Source organism: Leucoraja erinacea, chromosome 23 (assembly GCF_028641065.1).
Source record: "Leucoraja erinacea ecotype New England chromosome 23, Leri_hhj_1, whole genome shotgun sequence".
Lineage (NCBI taxonomy): Eukaryota > Metazoa > Chordata > Chondrichthyes > Rajiformes > Rajidae > Leucoraja > Leucoraja erinaceus.
The window spans coordinates 3,443,626-3,468,044 of NC_073399.1; the positions used below are offsets into that span (position 1 = coordinate 3,443,626).

At 38.4% G+C, this 24,419-nt stretch overlaps 1 protein-coding gene across 1 annotated transcript in view; it reads right to left on the minus strand.

The window, feature by feature from the left end:
• Nucleotides 1-2,614: 2,614 nt before the first annotated feature.
• Nucleotides 2,615-24,419, minus strand: part of LOC129708113 (forkhead box protein K2-like) — a 54,532-nt gene continuing 32,727 nt past the window's right edge. Inside the window, exons 2-9 of the mRNA XM_055653677.1 lie at nt 24,056-24,250; nt 21,890-22,043; nt 20,121-20,267; nt 19,448-19,638; nt 15,551-15,726; nt 9,625-9,909; nt 8,433-8,642; nt 2,615-3,889 (exon numbers count right to left, since the gene is read on the minus strand). Coding sequence (XP_055509652.1) covers nt 3,693-3,889; nt 8,433-8,642; nt 9,625-9,909; nt 15,551-15,726; nt 19,448-19,638; nt 20,121-20,267; nt 21,890-22,043; nt 24,056-24,250 — 1,555 coding nt within the window. The 3' untranslated portion in view covers nt 2,615-3,692. The remainder of the gene's footprint in view (nt 3,890-8,432; nt 8,643-9,624; nt 9,910-15,550; nt 15,727-19,447; nt 19,639-20,120; nt 20,268-21,889; nt 22,044-24,055; nt 24,251-24,419) is intronic.

Sequence of the window (24,419 nt, forward strand, 5' to 3'; positions counted from 1 at the left end):
CACCCCAGCAGTATGAACATTGACTTCTCTAACTGCAGATAGCCCTTGCTTTCTCTCTCCATCCCCCTTCCCAGTTCTCCCACGAGTCTTACTGTCTCCGACTCCATTCTATCTTTGTCCCGCCCCCTCCCCCGACATCAGTCTGAAGATGGGTCTCGACCCGAAACACCGCCCATTCCTTCTCTCTAGAGATGCTGCCTCACCCGCTGACTTACTCCAACATTATGTCTACCTTCACAAAAGGTCTGGCCTGATAAATTGTGGAATGATAGGTATGTGTGCACTTGATAAGGAAGGCAACAAAGTAGAAAGGCAAATTCAACACATCCTTTCTGAAAGTTGCCGATGGAATCCTGGAAACATAGATATTATAATTTGAATATCCTATTGCGACATCCACATTTCTACAAAGATCAACTTAGTTTTAAAGATACACAAAAATGCTGGAGAATCTCAGTGGGTGCAGCAGCATCTATGGAGCGAAGGAAATAGGTAACGTTTCGGGTCGAAACCCTTCTACAGACGTTTGTGTAATAGGACTGATGAATACTGAATCTAGAACATTTTAGACTGGTAACAAAATCTCAAGGTGGAGCAAGTGAAGGTAATCATACAACAACCTGAAACGCCACACTGTGCTGTGCTGAATGGCAACTTCATAAAGTTCAATCTACCTCTCAATCTGCATTCTAGTTTGATGGCCACCAATTTTTTTGAAATACACCAAAATATCAAAATATTCTTTCAGTTTGGACTGCATCCATATACATTTGTAACAAAATAAATAAGGATGCTGCTAAAGCCAAGTACTTCAGACATTAAGTGATACATTACTTACCGTTTCAATGTCACTGCAGCACAGGATGCCATTACATAAAATATTTTCGCCTTGTTCTCTATATAAATATTTAGAATCAGAAATATTTGTTGATTTCAACTTATTTGATTTGTACTTTCCAATCTTTATTTGTTCTCATTAGTTATGAAATTTTATCTGTGGTAGAAAATGTTTCATGCCACACAAACTTGTTTTATAAAATCCCTTTTACACCCCTCACAACATAGTACATTTATTTGCATAGCAGCAACTAAATAGTTTGTTTTTCAATGTACAGAGATGGAACTGAGATTCTCACTTCTGCAATGGAACATTCCCCAACAACATTCCCAAAACTCCATTAATATTGCAATTTCCTTGCTTCTTAATGCTGTACAACTTATAAAGCTCAGTTGCCACAAGGCAAACGTTTCATGTTGTTCCAAACGATGTAGTTAGTTACAAGGTCACATCACAAAAGCAGACACTTTTAGACTTAAATTAAATGATAGTTAACTACAGCCAAATATTTTAGTGTTTTATAAGTAATTTTGGATTTAAAGAAAAAAAACGTTTAATCTCATGAATTTACTAGGATAGGAATAAGTGATACAACTCCTGGAATAATGGTTTTAAATCCTTCCCTTGATCTTAGATTTACTGGACTGCTTCAGATCCCAATCTGGAAAAGCCACCACTCCAGTAAAACCACCACAGAGTGGACTAAAAATTAACAATATTGCAATCATTTCAAAAGCATTACACCTCATTTATTGATCTGCTCAAAACACTTCAGACTTGGTTATTCCAGCTCACTTGCTTTGGACTAATGTTGCTGAAGGCAATGCATTCATATTATACCTTTCTACAATTTCATGAAAGTGCATCATGTCGGTGAATTACTTTGAAATACATCAACTTTTGGCAAAGAAAAAACAAATGAAGCCATAGGTCTTGCACTCGTTTTTCCAGATTCCATGATTCAACATTATTTAAAACTATGCACAAAGCGATGGTCTCACCAATCACCTTTTCTATTCAATTTAAAGTAACTTCATTATGACAAAATGAGGTTTAATGCAGCTTATCAAACCGGTGAAAAAACGGGGACGTTTCTGCCCTGGAACAGTGGTTTTACATTGTTATAAAGTACAGCTACCCGTCATGTGTGATATGGTTCTCTCGGGGTTCAAGGGTCTTTCAGACCCCTTTCAGCAAGCGATCCAATAACTGCTACGTTTTCCTTACAGCAAATGGCACCAGGGAAAGAAGTCTTTCTTGGCTACTTTCCTATTCCATTCTATTTTACCATTAAAGACAAGAGGCACTTGGCTTAAACCAATGAGTAAAGTGATTGAGAATTATAGGTGCAAAGCTTTGATTATTCTAACAGCATAATGCTACTACATTTTTACGTTTGGTTAAATTTTAATCCTGGCGTCTATTAGTTTCCTTAAATCATAATGATGATATTGAACACAAAATTACAAACTTTGATGTCACAGAAAATATTTTTTGCTCCGCCCATCAGCCACGAACTTAGGTTATTCAACTTTGAGGCATCACAATCACTGTCCCAAATCCCATTCCTGGAATCTACAGGGCAATCAGTTGGAGCAAGAAACTGATGAAACCCATTACAGCAGAGCCCATCTAATTAACTGGACTGAGGACTTTACATTCTTGGCTACGTTGAGGATAAAACTGCATGCATGCATTGAACAAATCCTAACTTGACACAAATTAATTTTCTTCATATGATCATTTTCAGGATGTGTAATTTTCAGTACATGGACATCATATTTAAATGTTTTTATTCTTCAGTTTGACTTTTAGTAACAGTTACTAGGTTCCAATAGCCCAGAACAGATATGCAAGTTTTCTCCCATTCTTTTAAATAAACAATATGCAGCAATGTGTTTTTCTTCTTTTAGTTTGAAATATAGCCTGCAAAACCAAGCCAGGAATAGTCAACGTTAACACAAAGTAACAAATAAGCGAATAAAGCAAAGAAGCAGTAGTTAAGTGCAGCACTGGTCAAATTAACAGCTGTTCATTTAGGTCTGGCAACGGCTCAGTTACATTGTCTTCTTGCCCAACACATGCAAACCCGAAGCATTTGCTCACTAAATATTAATAAAAATGGATTAAATTCATCAGGAATCTGTTAAAATATGAAAATTTGCAGGTGTAAATTAGCTTTATCTGGATTCAAATAAAAACTGAAGTAAACTTTTAACCACTCATGGTTATTTAAAAAAACATAACTACATTCGATTTCACTGAACATAAATTTACGTACGAAAACAGTTGCAGTTTCAAAGCTTCTGAAATATAAAATGGAGTGATCTGAAATGATAGGAACCCCATTTTCATCTACAGAATGAAAAACACCCAAAAATATCCTAATTCCACATATGAACAAAATACTGCATATTTACTAACAACTGCATTAGGTAGGTCATTAAAGGCTAGCTGCCAGATGTAGGAAATGGGTCCACACCTTTGTTCCCTTTATGTAACATACAATCTTGTGTAATTGGTGTTGTTTAAAGCACTCGCCATGTTGCCGTCACATTGGTGTGTGTGGCTAGCTGAGGTCCTCTCATTCTCTCCCTTTCCCAGTGAGCACTGAGGTAGATGAGCAGGAGGAACAGCCTCTCTTGAGGGGTGTGATGTTTTACATTTGTTCAGTTTCTTTAACTTGTGTTTTAAGGCTTCCCATTTCTCAGTGCTGCAGTTCACAGTCGCTCCTACAGGGCCCTATAACCCCCAACGAGTCAACACATGCTGGAGTTCTGGATATTGAGTTAGGCTTGTCCTTTTGGCACCTTGCAATTGATAAAAAGTTAGCTGCATTCCCATCCCCTGGTCTTTAATTCTGGCTGCTCTGTGCATTTGCAGCCATAGTTGGGGCTTCCACTTTGACAGCAACAAGTATGCTTTCTCCATCTTCTGTTTTGATACGTTTAATCTCTGGCTGCTCTCCTTGGTCTCCATTTTGGCGCTTTGTGGGAAGGGATGCTGACGCAGAGGCATGGGTTGCCAACATATGCAATGGGCTTGCAGCAGCTGCAACAACAGGAGCATACAAATATTTAGTGTTACACAAGCTCACAAAATCCTTCTTAATAGTATTATTAACTTTAATTTAAACCTATATACTTTAACTGTAAATATTTATTTCAAAACTACTATTGAAAAGTTACAAAGCAACTTGTTACACATATTTTGTTTAATCTATTTGTTATTCCAAATACAAAGCAGAAAATAGATTTAAAAGCAGAATTTTGAAAATGGTCATTTCTGTACAGATCTAATTTTAACCAAGACTACAGTGGATTGAACTAGGTTTTCATTCAGACTTTGACTGGTCCAGCATGTACAATCATAATATTTCAATTTAGAATATTCTTGAGCTAGTGATTTAGTGAAACAGCTATCTTGACATTCCAGTATTCTCACAACTGTACTGCTCAAAAAAGCTAATCTTCAAAGAGATAATTGTTAACCAGAAAATTGTTAAACAGATGATGTCTACATTTCCACAGCTTCAATTTGTCCAATAATAAAAATAAATATTCATATTAAAATGATACTTCTGTTTCGTTTACACCAATTAGTGTGGACCATTGGGACCGTGACATATGTAAGCATCCACAGTGCAGATCACAATGGAGGTATTCTGGAAGGCATTGCAATAAACTAACTGATCTGCTGAATTATGCCTTTCAACTGAAGACAATTACAAATATGCTAACCATAAGCCCCAATCACAAAGATAGTTTTGTACCTTTCTGATTTAACAGCTGAAAACGCTTGTGATCCTTTTCAGCAAACAATTTAAATTCATAAGATTACAAGTGGTAGGAGCAGCCATTCGGCCCATCAAGTCTACTCCGCCATTCAATCATGGCTGATCTATCTCTCCCTCCTGACCCAATTCACCTGCCTTCTCCCCATAGTCTCTGACACCCGTACTAATCAAGAATCTATCTATCTCTGCCATAAATGTATCCACCAACTTGGCCTCCGCCGCCTTCTGTGGCAAATAATTCCACAGATTCACCACAGATACATGTTGAACCAATTACAGAGCTAATGTATGTGGAGCATCCAGTTATACCTTTTTCTGCGGAGTGTTATTATTCAACTTTCCATCAGAAAAACTAAAGCCTTGTATTCCAATCTGGCACAAAATGAGATAGTAGGAAGCCCAAGTATCAAGGTACTGGAGGCAAGATCCATGAACTTGCATGGTCAACAACGGAACAATTAATTGGATTACAGCTGTATTCAGTCAATATTAGAATCAGTGATGGAGAAGGAATTGGGATGATTGCAAGAATCTAACCAGAATACCAATGCCCTTTTACACAATGCAGCCTTAAAACTATTCTCTCCAGCCTTTATGGGGAATCTTTGATAAACTCATAGCTAAAGAAACCGTTCATCAATTTACTTTGCTTCTTATGTTAATTAACATGATGTGGGATGTTGTACTCTTAAAAACAGTTTGAAGCTTTCCCGCTGCCTACCTGATTTAAAGAAAACCATTGAGACTTTTGCATTGTGCAAAGTTTCATGGCATGTAATGAAGGCATTATGTAAATGTTTGACCAGTATTCAGGGGACTAGGTTCATATAGGTGGATGGAAAAACAATGGCGTCAACAATATTCACCAGATGCAGTTAATATTTAACAAAGCCTTTTAACTTCATATACAACTCCTCTGGGAAATACTTTCAAAGTAATTTTCAACCTTGGGTCGGGAATAGCTATATCTGACCACCAAAAGTCCCATGGGCAAGATTTAAAAAGCAAAGGAATTCACCACGTGCCCTGGTCAATATTTATCTTCTCAACTAACATCACCAGAAACAAATTAAATAGTAATTTTATTACATAAACCCATTACGTTCATGCCTGCCAGAAAAAAATGCCCAGATTAAACGGGGTCTCAGGTCTCAGATTGAAGCCTCGTGGATGAATAATTGAAATGCTCTAACACAATAACTTTTAAAACACTGGTGGTCTCTCAATCCATTTCCACAAACGATGAGATTTTCATGAAGATCTTGCTGGCTCCTATTGCAGAGGATGAAGTTTCATTCAACAGGAAACTGCCCGTATCAAATTTTCAAAAATGCGTATATTTTGTCTCGTGGCGATGGACTGACTGCAAATTCCAGGCACTCAATTCTCCATATTTTTTTTTTTAAAGAACCATTCTTAGCCATTTGTACATTGGTTAAACAAATCATTTATACCAATAGAGTCATAGTGTGGGGAAACAGGCCTTTCGGTCCATCCTGTCCACACTGCCCAACATGCCCCATTTACACTTGTCCCACCTGCCTGCGTTTGGCCCATATTGCTCTAAACCTATCCTAACCACCTACCTGTCTAAATGTTTTGTTATAGTTCCTGCTTCAAGTACATCCTCTGGCAGTTCCATATACCCACCACCCCTTGTGTTAAGGTTCCTATTAAATCTTTCTCCCCTCACCTTAACCCTGCGTCCTTAGGTTCTGGCAAGAGGCCGTGATCTATTTGTACACTTTATTAAAAAAGTTATTATCAATAATTATTCCAATAGGAAGCCTACATCTAACAGTAACTCAACATAAATGCAATGAGTTTGAGGCAAAGGCATACAGGTTTGTAGGTTAATTGGCTTGGTAAATGTATAAATTGTCCCTAGTGGGATAGTGTTAATAGCGGGGATCACTGGTCAGCGCAGACCCGGTGGGCCGAAGAGTCTGTATCTCTAAACTAAACAATGCTGAACTAACATCACCAGAAACAATCTTTCATCTTTCCACCAATTACTTATTTCAAAATTATGCCAGAATTATTGATCCAGTTAGGCCCCTCAATGTTATATTCCTTGATGTGATAACGTCCCACTTCAAGATTTGATTTTACTGGCACTGGGCCCCTGACATGTTTGCTTACATTCCAGGAGCACTCATATTCAAGGGTGAATTTTCATCAGCTTCAATGCAATTCCAATATTCAAATCCTCCTCTTACTGTCCAACATTCTGTATCGTCACTCAGCACCTCGTTTGTTCTTTCTTGCATATTCAGTAATTCGTCACATTTTCCCATGCAACATTTACCTTTATACCTCTTCCCTTCCCACACGCCTCAAAAGTGTGGGAAGAAAAACAGTAAAAGGGCAGATCTTGCATTAAAGTGTTCTCCTAACCATCCACGCAAAGTAGCAATTCTCTGGTATTATTATTTCCAAATTCAGTGCTCAGTGTGTGATCTTTTCTGCAATTGGCAAAACCCAAATACAGATTGCCTCCTCTGCAGAACTCCAAGTTTCCAGTTTAGTGATACAGGCGCGGAAACAGGCCCTTCTGCCCACCGAGTCTGCACTGACCAATGATCCCCACATTAACACTATCCTACATACACTAGGAACAATTTGCCTACAAACCTGTACGTCTTTGGAGTGTGGGAGGAAACCAGTGCTCCTGGAGAAAACCCACAGGAATTACAAACAGCACCCATAGTCAGGATACAACTTGGGTCTCTGGCATTGTAAGACAGCAACTCTACTGCTAACCCAAAGATGCCTGCCACTATTTCTATTTTCCATTATTACTCCTCTGAAAAGACAGGCACTACAAGGCTTCCATCTTATGCGACTATACAGTTTTGATGAAAAACTATCAATCTTAAAACTTTAACATTAAATCAGGTATTTTCCTTCGTCCACAGAAATGCTAATTATTCCCTGCACTTTTATCAGATTTCCAGCAATTCACTTCTACATTGTTCTTATTCCTTCTATTTAGATCTCCTCGAGTCAGTTCAGCTGCGATTAGCAAGCGTTGCCCACCAATTCTCAGCCAACACCAGCATTACCATATCTCGGTCTCTTCTGGTCTCCAGCTTACCACAGGAATTTCCTCAGGTCTTTCACTAATTTAAATGTTTGATTTCCAACTTTCCTAGTTCTGAGAAAGCTCAAACCGAAACCATTTATAGCCCTGTCCCATGGCACGAGTTCATTCCAAGAGCTCTCCCGAATTTTAAAAAAAAACAAAAACTCGTGGTAAGCACGGAGAATGAACCTAGCAGGTACGTCGGAGCTCGGGGACGTCTCTTAGCGGCTAGTAACGCTAACGGCAGGTACTCGGGAAGACTCGCTAACGGCAGGTAAGCACGGGAAGACTCGTGAACATTTTTCAACATGAAAAATGTCCATGAGAGCCACGAGTACCGACGAGTGGCCATTACCGTAAATCTCAGAGTTCGACTCAGGGCAAACTCGGGAGAGCTCTTGGGGAAGGAAATTGAGGGTTAGCTCCAATGAAATTATTTGAAATAAGACATCTGACTTCTCAAGATATGTTTAAATAAATCTCATGACACACAAATGAAAGGCAACAATTTATTCAGGAAAGATGTATAAATTTCCCCTCCTAATTTTGAATTAAGGAATATCATCGAGGAGTGGGCAATATTGGGTAGGGGAACTGTGCACTGGTAAAGACAAACCATAAAACATCAACCTCAAGTATTTACATTGAAAGCAAATGAGCGAAAAAGTTTCCATATTTAAGCAACCCGACAAAAAGCACAAAAATAGTTTTACCCGTATTAACTTGTCCATGTGTTATCGAGGAGATGGGTATGACATGCGTTCCATTCTGTGCAATTGTTTTGAGGGGTAACTTGTGCTGGCCCAGTGGAGCCTGTTGTAGTATAGTAACTGTCTGTATTGGTGCACCATGCGAAGTCTGAATGAAACGACTGGCAGTGCCTATTGAGGCTGGTGTCATTGCTGAAATAGGCTCCACTTTGACTGTGAAACAGAAGCAGAAATATGAATAAACAAAGTTTAAAGGTGACGTCTCCAATTTTCGACCCGATTTATTCAGAACAGCTTTTGTTTTTCCATTAAGATTACCAAAAATAAGATAGTGCAAAAATATGACCACTGTAAGCGATGTTAGACACAAAAACCTGGAGTAAGCTGGACTCATTAATAAAGCCCAGTTGAGGGGTTGTCAAATGCCTATGTTTGGACTGAATAAAGGAATGTTCTTTATCACATTTGGCTTCATTAAAAAACTGGAAAAAAATGTACCATTTATAATCTTAATCAGCAGATTCTTACAGCAAACTTGAATAAACCTTCATTTAACTGCTCAGATACATGGACTGCAGTACATGTTGAAAATTGCACCAAGGTATCTCCAATTATAAAGTGATATTTTTCATTTTGTATTAAAACTACAGTGCTATTCCTGGAAGTACACAGAGTGGCTGGAATAACTCAGCAGATCAGGCAGCATCTCTGGAGAATATGTGCAGGTGATGTTTCAGGTTGATACCCTTCTCCAGACCATGATCTAATTTGTCCCCTCTCCCAAAAACATTTTTGAACACGAAAATAGAAGTATTTAGTTTGATGCGACAGCTGTGCATTCCACATGGGCAATGCAAGTTTCACTACTGTGATTGCACATATGGACGAACATTTCAGAACACAATTAATTGCCTTTTTGGGCAGTTCTATCATGTTGGGAATTAGTTTTATGATGCAAGATCTCATACCAAGTTAAATTTGGTGTAGCTTTTAATATGCATTACATAATCTATCTTGTACTCTATACTAGTGATCATATCACGGCTTCATTCCCTGCCACAATTAATCGTAACCTATTCTTATTCATTAAGTCATTAAATTAAATGGTAATTTGTAAATATAATGTGCAACCATACTGTAATAATTTGGTTAAAGGCATCAAGGTGCAGTGTTTGAAAATTCAAACTCACATTACCTTTCACTTCTTTTTGTTCTCCATTTTCTGGGCGTTCCATTTTGGCTTGACTGATCATCGCCTGTGTCACAAGTGACTGGTTTGCTACAGTGTAGCTGTTTGCTGTGAGATTAGCCATAGTAACAGACACAGCTGGTATCTGATGAACAACATGGACTGTTTGCAACATAGGCTGCTGGGATGTTGAAGTAACCGGGGTGGCCACCGTGTATGTAACTGGTTTCGTCGACTGTGAAATTTGCCGCTGTACTGTGATTAAAACTGGCTGACCTGACATAGGTGATCCTGCAAATTAGAGCAAGGGAACACAATTAATCCAATTGTTACACATTGAAATAAAGATGTGTATACTATGTCTAAAATTATACAAAAAATGGCCACCTATTCCCAGTCTTCTTCCACTAATTAAATCACATCTTTTTGAAAAGATCTTTCCAGGTAGCGCATTCTTACCGAAGATTTGGCTAAACATACCAAAACATCAATAAAAAAGCCATTTTTCAAATGGCTCACAGATTAGTCCAAGCACAACTTTTATTGACTGTAGAACGGCATTTTTAATTAAAGCCAGAGCATTTTATCCAATGCAAATTGATGTGTTAAAGCATGTCATATTTCGGCAACCTTGCTCAGTCCCATAGTACACCCCTGCATAACTTTGCTTTGGTAAATACTTGCACATGCCTGAAATATGCTGGAAAAACTACCAAGCATCTCTTAATAATACACTGAGACTACACGGTATGTTTATTCATTTAGAAGACAAAAATGATAGATTTCATTGGTTCAAATTCTACCTATCAACAAACATGTTTCATTGAACTGAATTGAACCAAATCCTAACATTTCTAAGAATTGAAAGTATTGGCACAAAATAAATTAGATTCATGAAATATGATCCTTCTCCGTACAATCGGATTAGCCTTCTAGGTTTTAAGTATGTTCTATTTCTCAAAAAGATGAGATTGCCAGTATCAAAGATTAATGAATATTACAGTTATTTGTATAGACATCAAATCTGGAGCCAACAAGATTTCCTGGTGAATTCACATTTGGTAAACTGCATCAAAGTTAGAAAAATATGTTAATGTGAACAATATCCAAGTAATATTGGAAAACAAATACTTTACGCAGTACTGACCAGCTTGCTCATTAACAAGATAATTTGTGAAAATATGCACTTTGATAATAATAAATATTTAAGAGCACACTATCTTCATAGATATTAATGACAGGAGTACATTAAGAATATCTTCTGCCTAGTCCTCCAACGCATCTCATTTATGGCAGCAAAGCCATAGTTTTAAAGATCACAGACGCAACTATCCTTAAAAGCCACAGAACAACCATCAACAAGAGAAAAGGAATAGTCAATTGCAGGATCTGGAGGCACTTGTCTCCCCCTTTCCTCAATAGGCAGTTTTGATTTAGCAGCATTTTTAATTCACTTCCCAGTCCCATCCTTTTATGTTCATGACATCTAGATCATAGGTTTTCAAACTGGGGTCCATGATAAGATCCCATGGGGATTGCAAATATCATCTACATTACAAGGAATCTTCAGAATTTAGCATTTAGATTTTGTTTGCAAAGGTGGAACTATCACATTGCAAACATTTTCTGCAAAACAAGGTTTTAACTGGGCAGCCTAGACCAGTGAACACGTTTAGAAGACAAAGGAGGGGGAGGGGGGGTCACCAAAACTCAGCGTTTTCAGGACTTTTTTCTTGTGCACAAAAGTTTGAAAACCATTGATCTGGATCACATTTGGCGAAGGATAAAATTGACTTTTGCAGCAATTGTGCGTTCAGTTGGTACTATTTCCAAAACCTGCAGATTGTGATTCTCTGGCAAATTTCAGTTTACGCTTCATTCAAGTATTTTCTAACTGATCTAACTTAGCCTTGCTCACCTTTTTCTGCGTGGGTGATTAATATATTATCCTTCCTCTAATAAAGGCCTTGTATGCTTTCCACTCTGTACCAAGAGAGGAGGTGTATTTTTCATTAAATATGAAATGTGACATACTTTTGCATCCTTTTTGAAAAGCTCTATACATTTGGAGTTTTAATTAATGACACGTGAGTGTGTCATCACATAATTCTAGGCTTCACCAAGGTATTGAAAAGTTGACCATTTTCAAATATTACTTACCAAATAATTTTAAAGCGATCATTATTCAGATAATGTAGTTCCAAATTAATTTTGGACATGCACAAACATTCTAAATGTCTTAATTGTTATTAAAAAATCTGCCTCCGCAATGAGTGTGCTGTCTTTATTCAGTTTTATCCATCTTGCACATCAAGCAATGAATTGCCTTAACTAGTCAAAATGTGTTTACCACCGAGCTGAAAAAGCAACAATCACGCATCAACACAGCAGTGAGAATGGTCTCATGCCCAAACCCAGCTTCCTATTCCACCAAAAGAAATACACAAAAGCAAATGGAGAACAGAATCTCCATAAGATGTGTACTATTAACAAGTCACACATGTAAACCTAGTTATCGAATTCTACAAGTTGCAGGACCACACAGGTCATCTAGGATACAGATGAAGAAACACCATTACTGAGATCAGCAAGTGTACTGAAAGAAGCCCCAATGTCCAGAATTGATCAGAGGTATTGATGAGATACAAATCAAGCTTTTTTACAAAGGTTGAAAAACATGTAATATTCAAAACAATCCCAGAACAAAACGTTTTAGAAGGAACAGCAGTTGCTGTTCAATCGAAGGTACACAAAAAAAGCTGGAGAAACTCAGCGGGTGCAGCAGCATCTACGGAGCGAAGGAAATAGGCAACGTTTCGGGCCGAAACCCTTCTTCAGTTTGTGTACCTTCGATTTTCCAGAATCTGCAGTTCCTTCTTAAACCCAGAACAAAACAGCTTGTTGGCACAATGAAACCATTGAATAGTCAATGAAATTGTTAACCATTTGACATTTGTCTTAGAACCAGATCCACCAAATTAAAATCTTCAGGAACTCGGCTAGGTATGCAAAGCGCTCGCTAGACCACAAAGTGCAGCCGCTCATCACAAATTAAAGGTTTGACAAGAAAGAGTACGTTTCCACTAAAAGATTTTTACATGAGGGTCACATGTAAACACATAATGTAATTGCCTGAATTATACCACTGGAATCAAGGCAATCAACAACCACTCCAAATCATGACTTGAGGATCTGTTTAATCTTTATGTTCCAAACATCTATTACGTCACATGCTCAAGTAGACATGACTGCTCGCTTCATAGCTGTCAGCATTCACGATGAACTTGTCCTTTAACTGTTGATGATAGTATTGATAATGATTTATCAACTAGAGTAGATTCAATAAAACATTCTAGGAAGCCTGACCTCCTCTCTCAAGAACTATTACATTCATCATCTCTTCACTATTTTTCAGGTTTTCTTTCACATTTTTCTGTGACCAGTTGTGAAGTATAGATCTACAGTGCCCTCCATAGTGTTTGGGACAAAGACCCATCATTTATTTATTTGCCTCTGTGCTTCACAATTTGAGATTTGTAATAGAAAAAAAAAAAAAAAAAATCACACGTGGTTAAAGTGCACATTGTCAGATTTTAATAAAGGGTATATTTAGACATTTTGGTTTCACCATGTAGAAATTACAGGTGTTTATACATAGTCCTCCCTATTTCAGGACACCATTATGTTTGGGACACAGCAATGTCATGTAAATGAAAGTAGTCATGTTTAGTATTATGTACATACCCTTTGCATGCAATGACTGCTTGAAGTCTGCGATTCATTTACATCACCAGTTGCTGCGTGTCTTCTCTGGTGCTGCTCTGCCTGGCCTTTATTGCAGCCATCTTTAGCTTATGCATGTTTTGGGGGCTAGTCCCCTTCAGTTTTCTCTTCAGCATATAATAAGCATGCTCAATTGGGTTCAGAACAGGTGATTGACTTGGCCACTCAAAAATTGACTGTTTTTAGCTTTGAAAAACTCCTTTGTTGCTTTAGCAGTATGGTTAGGATCATTGTCTTGCTGTAGAATGAACCGCTGGCCAATGAGTTTTGAGACATTTGTTTGAACTTGAGCAGATAGGATGTGTCTATACACTTCAGAATTCATTATGCTACCACCATCAGCAGTTGTATCATCAATGAAGATCAGTGAGCCAGTACCTTCAGCAGCCATAACACCCCCACCACCATGTTTCACCGATGAGGTGGTATGCTTTGGATCTTGGGCAGTTCCTTCTCTCCTCCTTACTTTGTTCTTGCCATCACTCTGATATAAGTTAATCTTTGTCTCATCTGTCCACAAGACTGTTTTCCAGAACTGTGGTTGCTCTTTTAAGTACTTTGTGACAATCTGTAACCTGGCCTTACTATTTTTGCGGCTAACCAGTGGTTTGTATCTTGCAGTGTAGCCTCTGTATTTCTGTTCATGAAGTCTTCTGTGGACAGTGGTCATTGACAAATCCACACCTGACTCACGAAGAGTCTTTCTGATCCGTCGGGCAGGTGTTTGGGGATTTTTCTTTATTATAGAGAGAATTCTTCTGAAATCATCCGTGAAGGTCTTCCTTGGCCTGTCAGTCCCTTTGCGATTAGTAAGCTCATCAGCGCTCTCTTTCTTCTTAATGATGTACCAAACAGTTGATTTTGGTAAGCCCAAGGTTTGGCTGATGTCTAACAGTTGTATTCTTGTTTCTCAGTCTCATAATGGCTTCTTTGACTTTCCTTGGCGCAAATTTGTCCTCATGTTGATAAACAGCAATAAAAGTTTCCAAAGGTGGAAAGACTGGAGGAAAGACTAAGTGCTGAGAGCTCTCTTATACTTGCCTATGTATAAACACAGCTGTCATTTCCACATGGTGAAACCAAAATGTATATAAATACCCTTTAATAAAATCTGACAATGTGCACTTTGACCACATGTGATTTTTTTTCTATTACAAATCTCAAATTGTGGAGTACAGAAGCAAAAATAAATAAATAATGGGTCTTTGGTCCAAACATTATGGAGGGCACTGTATTTCACGAAGAAAAGCATTCTAATGATTATGCAATCATTTACTCAATTTGTCGAAATCACCCTTTTTCATTTTCTGAAAACGAACAATTCTCCCTCGAAACAGATCTTTCAGTTAGTTGATGAAACCTTGATTCCCTGCTTACTGATTCAGTAGCACTGCAAAAGCAGATTTGTTTTGAAGTGGAATCAAACAAGTTTGCATATTTTGAATTTCTTGATTTCTGAAGCAAATTCGTACTTCCACACTACTATTCATGTTTCCGTCATTTATAGCTAGATAGCTATTTTTCCTCACAAAATTCCAGAAAGTTTGATCTCAAAGTAACAAAACATATATACAATGTTATTTTGGGGGAGATAAAATAGTGATGGCATTCAATCTGAAATCAGGTTTCAATGCATTACTTTTGTTTAATTGAAGATTTGCCATTATAAAGGACAAGGCAGTTTGTGTTAAAGGGGGAATGTATTTTTTCCACAGTCAAGTACCAGATTTACGCAGAGATCACCGTGGCATCTGGATGTGATACCATAATTTAACAAGACCTCAAAATTCTCTTCTGCTAATACATTCCAGAACAAATAAAATCATCAGCTTTATCACCAGCACACGAGTGTAAGATATTTGATGGAATATAAAATTAAGGTTTTACCACCTTAAATTCCATTTTTGTCTCCCCACAAAATAAGAAGTTTTTCTAACCCTTTATAGATTATACCTCATATCAATGTTTTTTTATTTAGATGACATGGCCATTCAAAATTACAAAAAATCATCATAATATGTGTGCTAAAACCAATAATTAAGATATTTCAATTCTGAATTACAAGTAGGTAAACAAAAGAACAACCAAAAACACAGTCCTGACAAATGGCTTAAACAGCCACTGATGTGTATACATTTAGAACATTCACCTGGTGCACTTTGAGCATATCTTGCCTCTTGTATTACTGCTAACTTGGGTTGCACAGTGCTAGATTCATGGTCTGTGGGGACTGGAGAACCTTCTCTGGACAGGCTCTCTGGGGTTTGAACACCACTGGAGTGAGATGAAAACACACCGGGGTGACTTGGAGAAGCTGGTGCACTTCTGTGGTAAAAAGGGGAGAAAAAACAAACAATCAGCATCATTTAAATATATACTAGGACAATAATATATTTGAAGTTTTATTTCAACCAACAATCTGTCAATTATATCCAAAATCCATGGTCTTGAAATTCTCAACAAACACGTTAATTATTTACTTCAAGCATTTAGTTGAATACAGAGTGTAGAGAATTATTTCAAACTTTATTCACACAATATTAGAATAAGTCAACTAGAATACAAGCTGAAAGTTGATGCGTTCTACAAACAGTAGTATATCTTTATTGAAGCAAGGTTACATTCAGCACAATGATGGAACCATTATATTTTCTTCGTCACACTGAAAATGACAATTGAGAATAACTACGAACAGATTTTTGTTAAGGCCTGGAAAAAATGAAAACCTTATCATCTGAACTTTTTAATAATTTCATACTGCATATATACAATTCCTGTGAAACAAGAAATGAGGCTTAACTTAAGAGGAATATCTTATTAAAAACAGGTTAACTAGGGTGGTGGAAATCAGAATTTATAATCTGTTTTGCACAGGGCGGCACTGTGGTGCAGCGCCAGAGACCTAGGTTCGATCCTATCAACTATAGGGTGCGTATCTGTACAAAGTTTGTACGTTTTCCCTGTGACCTGCGTGGATTTTGTTTTGGGATCTCCAATTTCCTCCCAAACTCTAAAGACGTACAGGTTAGTCGGCTAATTGGCTTGGTATAACTATAAATTGACACTAGTGCGAGTAGGACAGTGTTAGTGTACGGGGATTGCTGGAACGAGAAAGTCCGTTCCAACATTTGAGCATAGTTGAAGCTATCAAGTCCAACATTTGGGACGGCTTAGGGAACATTTGTTGTAAGTATATAGAGGGCCAACAAAAAGAGAAGGAACACATCACCTCTCAAACTACCTACCTGCCCGCTCCCTCAAGCATGCCTTGCAATACTTGGGGCCCACAATAGTTATCTGTAACCTCAGAATTCGAGTGGAAACAAGTCATCCAGGAGGAGGGAGCAAGTGGATGGTGATAGAAAACCAGAAGCAACTTTTCCTACACTGTTGACCATTTTGCAGAATTGTTAACTTCCTCACATCAATATGCTCATGTTATTTCTGTTGGATATACAAAAATCATGCAGCTGCTGACAATAGTTGTTTCCCTGGATTTCCCAGAGAAGATCAGACCCTGATATTATTCAAACACCAAAACATTTAAGGGCCTGTCCCACTTTCACGACCTCTGCCGAGTTTGCCCTTGACTCGTACTCCCAGCATGATCGTCACAAGGTCGTAGGTAGGTCGTAGCAGGCCGTGATGCTAGTCGTAGGTACTCGTGGCATCAAGTAGGTCGGGGCATTTTTCTAGCATGATGAAAAATGTCCATGAGTAAAAAAGGTTGTGAATTAGGTCATGAAAGTGGGACAGGCAACTTAAGACCTGGAACGCAACGCTACAACAAAGAAGCTGACTAGTTGTGGATCTCAGCTATGTCGGAGTAAACAAATAACAAATTAGCTGAGAAAGGAAATTATCAAAAATAGCTGCAGCTTGTCACTGCCACAATACGAGTGTTTAATAATAGATACACAACCCATTATTGTCCTTAAAGCTAGTACTAATCAAACCCATGGGTACCCCAGTGAACAGTATAATTAATTTATTTCAGGGTTAGTTGGCAGCATCTTCAACATCAGAGGGGGACATACAAGATTATGGCCAGAGCACTTCACATATTCATCCTTTAATAAGACATCCCTATTTTAAAAAAAAAAACTTAGATGAACACATTTTACCAGTTCAAAAGTTCACTCTCCTGCAACAACAAATCTGCACATACCATTTATTTCCCCCATGGTTCCATTCTCAGTTAGTACAGCAATTGGATGCACATTCATGTTAAAGATTTGTTGAAGCCAAATGAAGGACAATAAAACCCACATTACATTCACCAATAGTTCCTTTTTACACAATGTTTTTGACAGTCCATTTTTGTATTTCTCATTGTACTATGCATACACTGTACTTTCTTGAAGATCTCAGATCTCCTCTTTTAAATTCTGATACGTTTCCTATGCTCAGGATTACTGTTCTTTTTTCGGCAACATTATAAGCCTTCACTTTATACACTCCTTACAATTCCAAATTTTCTCAACATTTTCTGGTCAAAAGGTCAGATAAGTTGTGTTGACTATGTCACACATTTGCAATATACACAAATATACTCAGATTTTCACAAGAGACGGTACCATGACAGCACAGAATTGTTTTTTAGGCCCCAGTGTTTTTAAAATGGTCATTTGCTGTGTAGATATTTCTCATGGTTCCACAGCATTCCAGTAGGTGGCACTCTAGTTAATTTCCTTATTATATATGTATGCACCTTCTTGCCATTTAAGAGTACTTTATATTTAGAAAGAAGAGTTATACAACACTAAATGCTGACTTGGCAAAATGTCCAACCCGAGAATCATTGGCTCTATCAATTAGATTCTTCCTTCCTTTCATTGCGAGGTAGTCATTAAAAAATGGTTCTAATTTTCATTATAACAGAGGCAAAATATGACCATGCATGCATACAATAATGTTCAGAAGTTCACTAAAAAGTAATAATTCAAATCATTTAAAATACATTTGTTGGCAACATGTTATAACAGTGCATAGTATGAGAATTTTATAACCATCTTTTTCTGAAAGATCAGTCCTCCAGTTACATTTGCCAAAGTGTGTGATTGTGTATATGTTTATGTTATATATTTAAAAAAGAATGAAGAATTCATTCAGATTTAAATTTTTCAGATGTTGTCAATAACCTCACACAAGTATGGACTATGTCAATTTGGAATCACGTACAGTATTTTGTGGAATATTAAAAAAAAAGTGCATTCTACACATCATAGAACATTGAACAGTACAGCACAGAAACAGGCCCTTCAGCCCACAACGTCTGTGCCCAACATTATGCCTGTTTGCACGTGATCCATATCCCTCCATTTCCTGCATCTCCATGTACCCATTTAAAAACCTCTTAAACGTCACCGTTGTATATCTGCCTCCATCACCACCCCTGCAGCATTTTGCAGGCACACACAACCCTCTGTGTAAAATACTTGCAACAACCATCTCCTTTAAATTTTCCCCTTTAATCAAAGCTATGTCCTTGACTCCTGGTCTTTTCCACCCTGCTAACAATGTTCTGATTGTCTGGGAAAGAACTGCAGATGCTGGTTTAAATCGAAGGTAGACACAAAATGCTGGAGTGACTCAGTGGGACAGGCAGCATCTCTGGAGAGAAGGAATGAGAGACATTTCGGGTCGAGTCCCTTCTTCAGACTGAGTTACTCCAGCATTTTGTGTCTATCTTCTGATTGTCTATCCCAAATATGTTTCACATAAATTTTTATATACTTCTATCAGGTCTCCACTCAACCTCAACGGTCCAGACAAAACAATTCAAGTTTGTCCAACTTTTCCATACAGTTAATGCACTCAATTCCAGGCATAAGCATTTGACCCACTGGTCAAAAAGAATAAGACTAATATAATTAACACATGTAGGTAAATGGATACATTTACAATAGCCAGCTAAATGTAATTTTTTTAAGACAAATGCTGTTATAATTATCCCTTTAGTAGAAAACCTCAAATCCAGAAACATACCCCTGGCATAAGTAACTAAGACAAATATTGCATAACTAATTCCATGCCATTTACACACCTGGAGGAAAGGGGTCCCAAGGGAGTTCTGAAGCACACACCCCTAGGCCTTCTTTTCCTGAAAGCCTGCTCTGTTAGTTTGCTTTCAGAAGCAGGGTCTATCCTCCAGAATGAGCCTTTTCCTGGCTCCTCTTGGGAACGTGGTACCTTAATGAAGTAGCGGTTAAGTGAAAGATTGTGTCGGATGGAATTCTGTAGGAAATGAGAGAAAGGTTGAGGTTCTCCAAATAAAACAGCCTTGATGCTACTGAGCTGCATTAAGACTAAAATACCAAAAGAAAATGTTGCCAGTAAAGTTCATAGAATCATGAACCACTTAAGACACAGGAGCCAACTTGGCCCATCATGTTATGCTAGTTGAAAAAAGTGCCACCAAACCCAATACCATCGCCCCAATTCCATGGCCCTTCAATTACTTTCTAAATAGATGATGATCAGTGGTCCCCTTTATCATTTTTCCTTGGATTCTATGTTCTCTCTTCCCTCCCCCCCACATCACCCTGCTATGTGGGATTTTGTCAAAGTCATGCCAAAACCTAGGTAGGGGATGTGAAAAATATTACCCCATTAACCCTCCCCATTACCACCTCTAAATATTCAATTACATTAATCAGACATGACTTTCCATTAGCAAGTCCATGCAATGTTTTGTTGCTGCAAATTGTGATATTTACCTGCCAGCCTTTGTCTGCTGTCCTGTAATATGGATAATTCTTTGTGATGTGTGTGTAGATTCCACTTAATGTAAGCTGCTTATCTGGTGCTGTTGTGATGGCTTGAACTATTAATTGTGCATAGGAGTAAGGTGGTTTTGCATCATCCTGTTATCAAAGAACATTGTTACTTCTCAAAGACTTGAGAACTTTGAGTTATTAAGGAAAAAAAATCTGTCACTGAATTTTGCTCAAAACCAAATGTTTTCACACATCACAAAACACTTCTGTTTGAATGAACAAATTCTGTTAGTGTAATGTAGTATGAGGAAGGGTCCCGGCCCAAAACGTTGCCTATCCATGTTCTCCCAAAACGCTACATGACCCAATGAGTTACACCCAACACTTTGTGTCTTCTGTTATATTGAAAACCACCTTTAATCTATATGTTCAGATTTTAATTAACTTGGTATCACTTAACACATGCTGCAAAAGAGTTACGGATCTAGCTTTGACTTTCTTCAGAAGAAATAGAAGGTTTATTTAAATAATGACACTGGTGCAAGACAATTTTCATGACACGCTGCTCAGCCAGGGCAGACAGACCTTGACCCTGGACCTAGTCTTTATTAGAGACCCCGGCAATGCTCCAAGTAAACACCAAATTCACCACAGTGGATTGAAAATGAATCTACCCTTTTTGAAAATCAAATTAGCTGTTTTCAAATTGCTTAATAGGTCTCTGGTCATTTTCATCTGAAATGTTAAATTAAGAACATTTGATATATTGGTTACCAGTTTAACAATTCAGTTGATTCCCCTTTTCTATTTTGCCTGTATCCCTCCAATCTATTCCCCTTCAGGTACCTATCAACTTTGCAGATTGACACTTACACTCATTTACAGTAGCCAATTAAACAAACCAATTTGTCTTTGGGAAGTGGGATGATCCAGCTAAAACCTATGTAGTTACAAGTAAAATGATCACAGCCCACAAAACAGACATTGTGGCGCAGCGGCAAAGTCGCTGCCTTAGAGCGCATGCAGCTCTGGTGACCAGGGTTCGATAATGACTACGGGTGCTGTCTGTACGGAGTTTGTATGTTCTACCCATGGGTTTTCTCCGAGATCTTCGGTCTCCTCCCACACTCCAAAGATGTACAGGTATGTAGGTTAATTGGCTTAGTAAATGCAAATATGGTTCTTAGTGGGTGTAGGATAGTGTTAATATGTGGAGATTGCTGGTTGGCATGGACCCAGTGTGCCGATAGGGCCTGTTTCCGTGCTGCATCTCTAAACTAAACTAAAAAGATGCCAGAATCAGACCTGGACCCCTGGTTCTCTAAGACGATCTGTCACTGCTGCTTCATTGCTAAAAATAATATGTCTAAATGTAACAAAAATTTGGGTTTGTAGAGTAGATGAGGTAGCCAAATAATTTGAGTTTGTACTGGTAAAACCAATTTGAAATACACTAATGCTGTACAACAATTTGGCTCAATATGCAAATATATGTCAGAATTACCTCAGTGGGGCTTCAGAATGTGCCAGGGGCATAAAAGTGACCACTTATGTTAAGTTCTCTCTTTGTCAGGAGTCAGTAATTTGTAATCAAAGATCACGTCATAGGCAGATACACCTTGTGTATGCTACAGCTTGCTGCTATAATAATTCATTAACAGCAGTCAGGCATGGCTCAAACTTACAAGATTGCTACCGTACTCCAGGAACTAGATCTGACAATTTAGTGCAGCACTCAGCCAGTCATCTGCATATGGTTTTAAACTAACCTTTGGACTATCTCCATCTGATGTTTCCTTGTCATTCTCCGAATTATTTTGTACGTGGTCAGACATTAGCTGCAGGTCAGAATGAAGTCCACGACTTATTCGATAGCCTGAGGAACCTGCACCTCTTGGGCTGGAAGGACAGGAGTTTGCAGCGCTGAACACAAAACAAAACAGTTCAAACATTGCAGCAGAAAGGCAACAAACCAGGATTATAAGAAAAATAAGGATTAGCTAATTCCACAGTGTGGCAGATATTGAAACCTGTAGACTGGCAAACAGTTCCAATACAAGGATAATTTAAATTCCAGGCCTTAACTTGGGATCTTATCAGCTGCAGATCATTAATTTAAGAGTATGATATATGGATAATCTGTGAATGGCCCATTAGAGGGACCTTAAGAGACATTAAGAGATTAGAGTGACGAGGAGGAAGATAGAGTAGAAACAAATAACTGCAGGTGCTGGTTTGTACCAAAGGTAGACAAAGTGCTGGAGCAACTCAGACTGAAGAAGGATCCTGACCTGAAACGTCATCTGTCCTTTTTCTCCAGAGATGTTGCCTGACCCGCTGAGTTACTTCAGCACTGAAAAGAGTGCTTGCCAACAAACAAGGCAGATGCAAAAGCCAGTGGCTAGTTCAAGAATGGAGTAGTAAATAGGGTGAATCATGCAAGTTGTGTTGGATTTAGTGGAATACAAGTTAAGAGTTGAGAAAAAGTAGGATAGATGCATACTGCATCACATGCAAACTGAAAACGGAGAGATAAAAATATATGGTTTTGAATATGGTGGACAACGTAGGTGACTGGGAATTATAGTTTATACAAAAACAAGGAAATATACAAAAAAATATACATTGAAACATATAAGATTGTTAAGGGCTTGGACACACTAGAGGCAGGAAACATGATCCCGATGTTGGGGGAGTCCAGAACGAGGGGCCACAGTTTAAGAATAAGGAGCAAGCCATTTTGGAACGGAGACAAGGAAACACTTTTTCTCACAGAAGGTGATGAGTCTGTGGAATTCTCTGTCTCAGAGGGCGGTGGAGGCAGGTTCTCTGCATGCTTTCAAGAGAGAGCTTGATAGGGGTCTTAAAGATAGCAGAGTCAGGGGATATGGGGAGAAGGCAGGAACGGGGTACTGATTGGGGATGACCAGCCATGATCACAATGAGTGGCGGTGCTGGCTCGAATGGCCGAATGGCTACTCCTGCACCTATTGTCTATTGTAAAAAGAGCAGCTTGATCAGTAGATATATTCATAGTCAGTCTACGAGTCCAGAATCTGAGTGCTTACACAAGAAACTGGAAGCACTCGGATTGTGATTACCTATTATTATTCTGCATTCTCAACCATATGCAAATTGTTTAGAGGAGGGTTACCCCACCTCTCTTGCACTACATTCAGCTCTGGATTAGCTTGACAATAAGAACACTAGCAAGTTTGCGGATGACACTGCCACCCAGCTTTGTGTCATCCGCAAACTTGCTAGTGTTGCTCCTAATTCCCTCTTCCAAATCATTATACACACACCGAGCCTTGCATATATGTATACATATATGTATATATATACACTCGTCACTGCCTGCCATTCTGAAAAGGCCCAGTTCACTCCTACTCTTTGCTTCCTGTCTGCCAACCAATTTTCTATCCACGTCAACACCCTACCCCCAATACCATGTGCTCTAATTTTAGTCACCAGTCTCCCGTGCAGGACCTTATCAAAGGCTTTCTGAAAGTCTAGATACACTACATCCACTGGCTCCCCTTCATCCATTTTACTTGTCACATCCTCAAAAAATTCCAGAAGATTAGTCAAGCATGATTTTCCTTTCATAAATCCATGCTGACTTGGACTAATCTTTTTACTGCTATCCAAATGCTGTGTAATCCTGCACCATTCTGCTGTTTGAACTCGTCGCCATATTATTACTATGTATATTGTTTACACTGAGCTTCAAGTGAGAAAGGAATTTCATTGCAAACTGGTGTACACAATAACAATCTAACTGAATTGTGTTACTTTTCTCCTTTCATCTGCAACAGTTCAAAATCCATCTTTATAATGTAAATTTTAGTCAGTTCTCCTGCAGTCATTTTGACTTCAATTGTCAATTGAATAAACTAATGCATATGCCAGAATGCCACTATCCAGTATCTTACCTGATTGTTCCAGTGGGAGAAGGCAGGGGACTGATCAGATGAGCTATGTTGTCTGGAATGTTTATCTTCAAGGGGGAGATTTGTGGTTGCACTGGCCTCACTGGGGATTCTGGGGCCTCCTGTTTTTCTTTTCTTTCACTGCACAGTGCGGTAAATGAGATCTTGATATTTGTGCTGGGAAACCTGAAGGTACATCTGGAAAATACAAGGGCAGTTTTCAATAGGCATGTTATTTCTTGGCCTTAAGGTACTCTTAAATATTAATGAACACACTCATTTTGGAATTTCCCTAATGAGAGGTAATATTAGCCATTTCACATGTGATGGATTCTATGCTTATATACAGTTGTCTGCATTCACATGT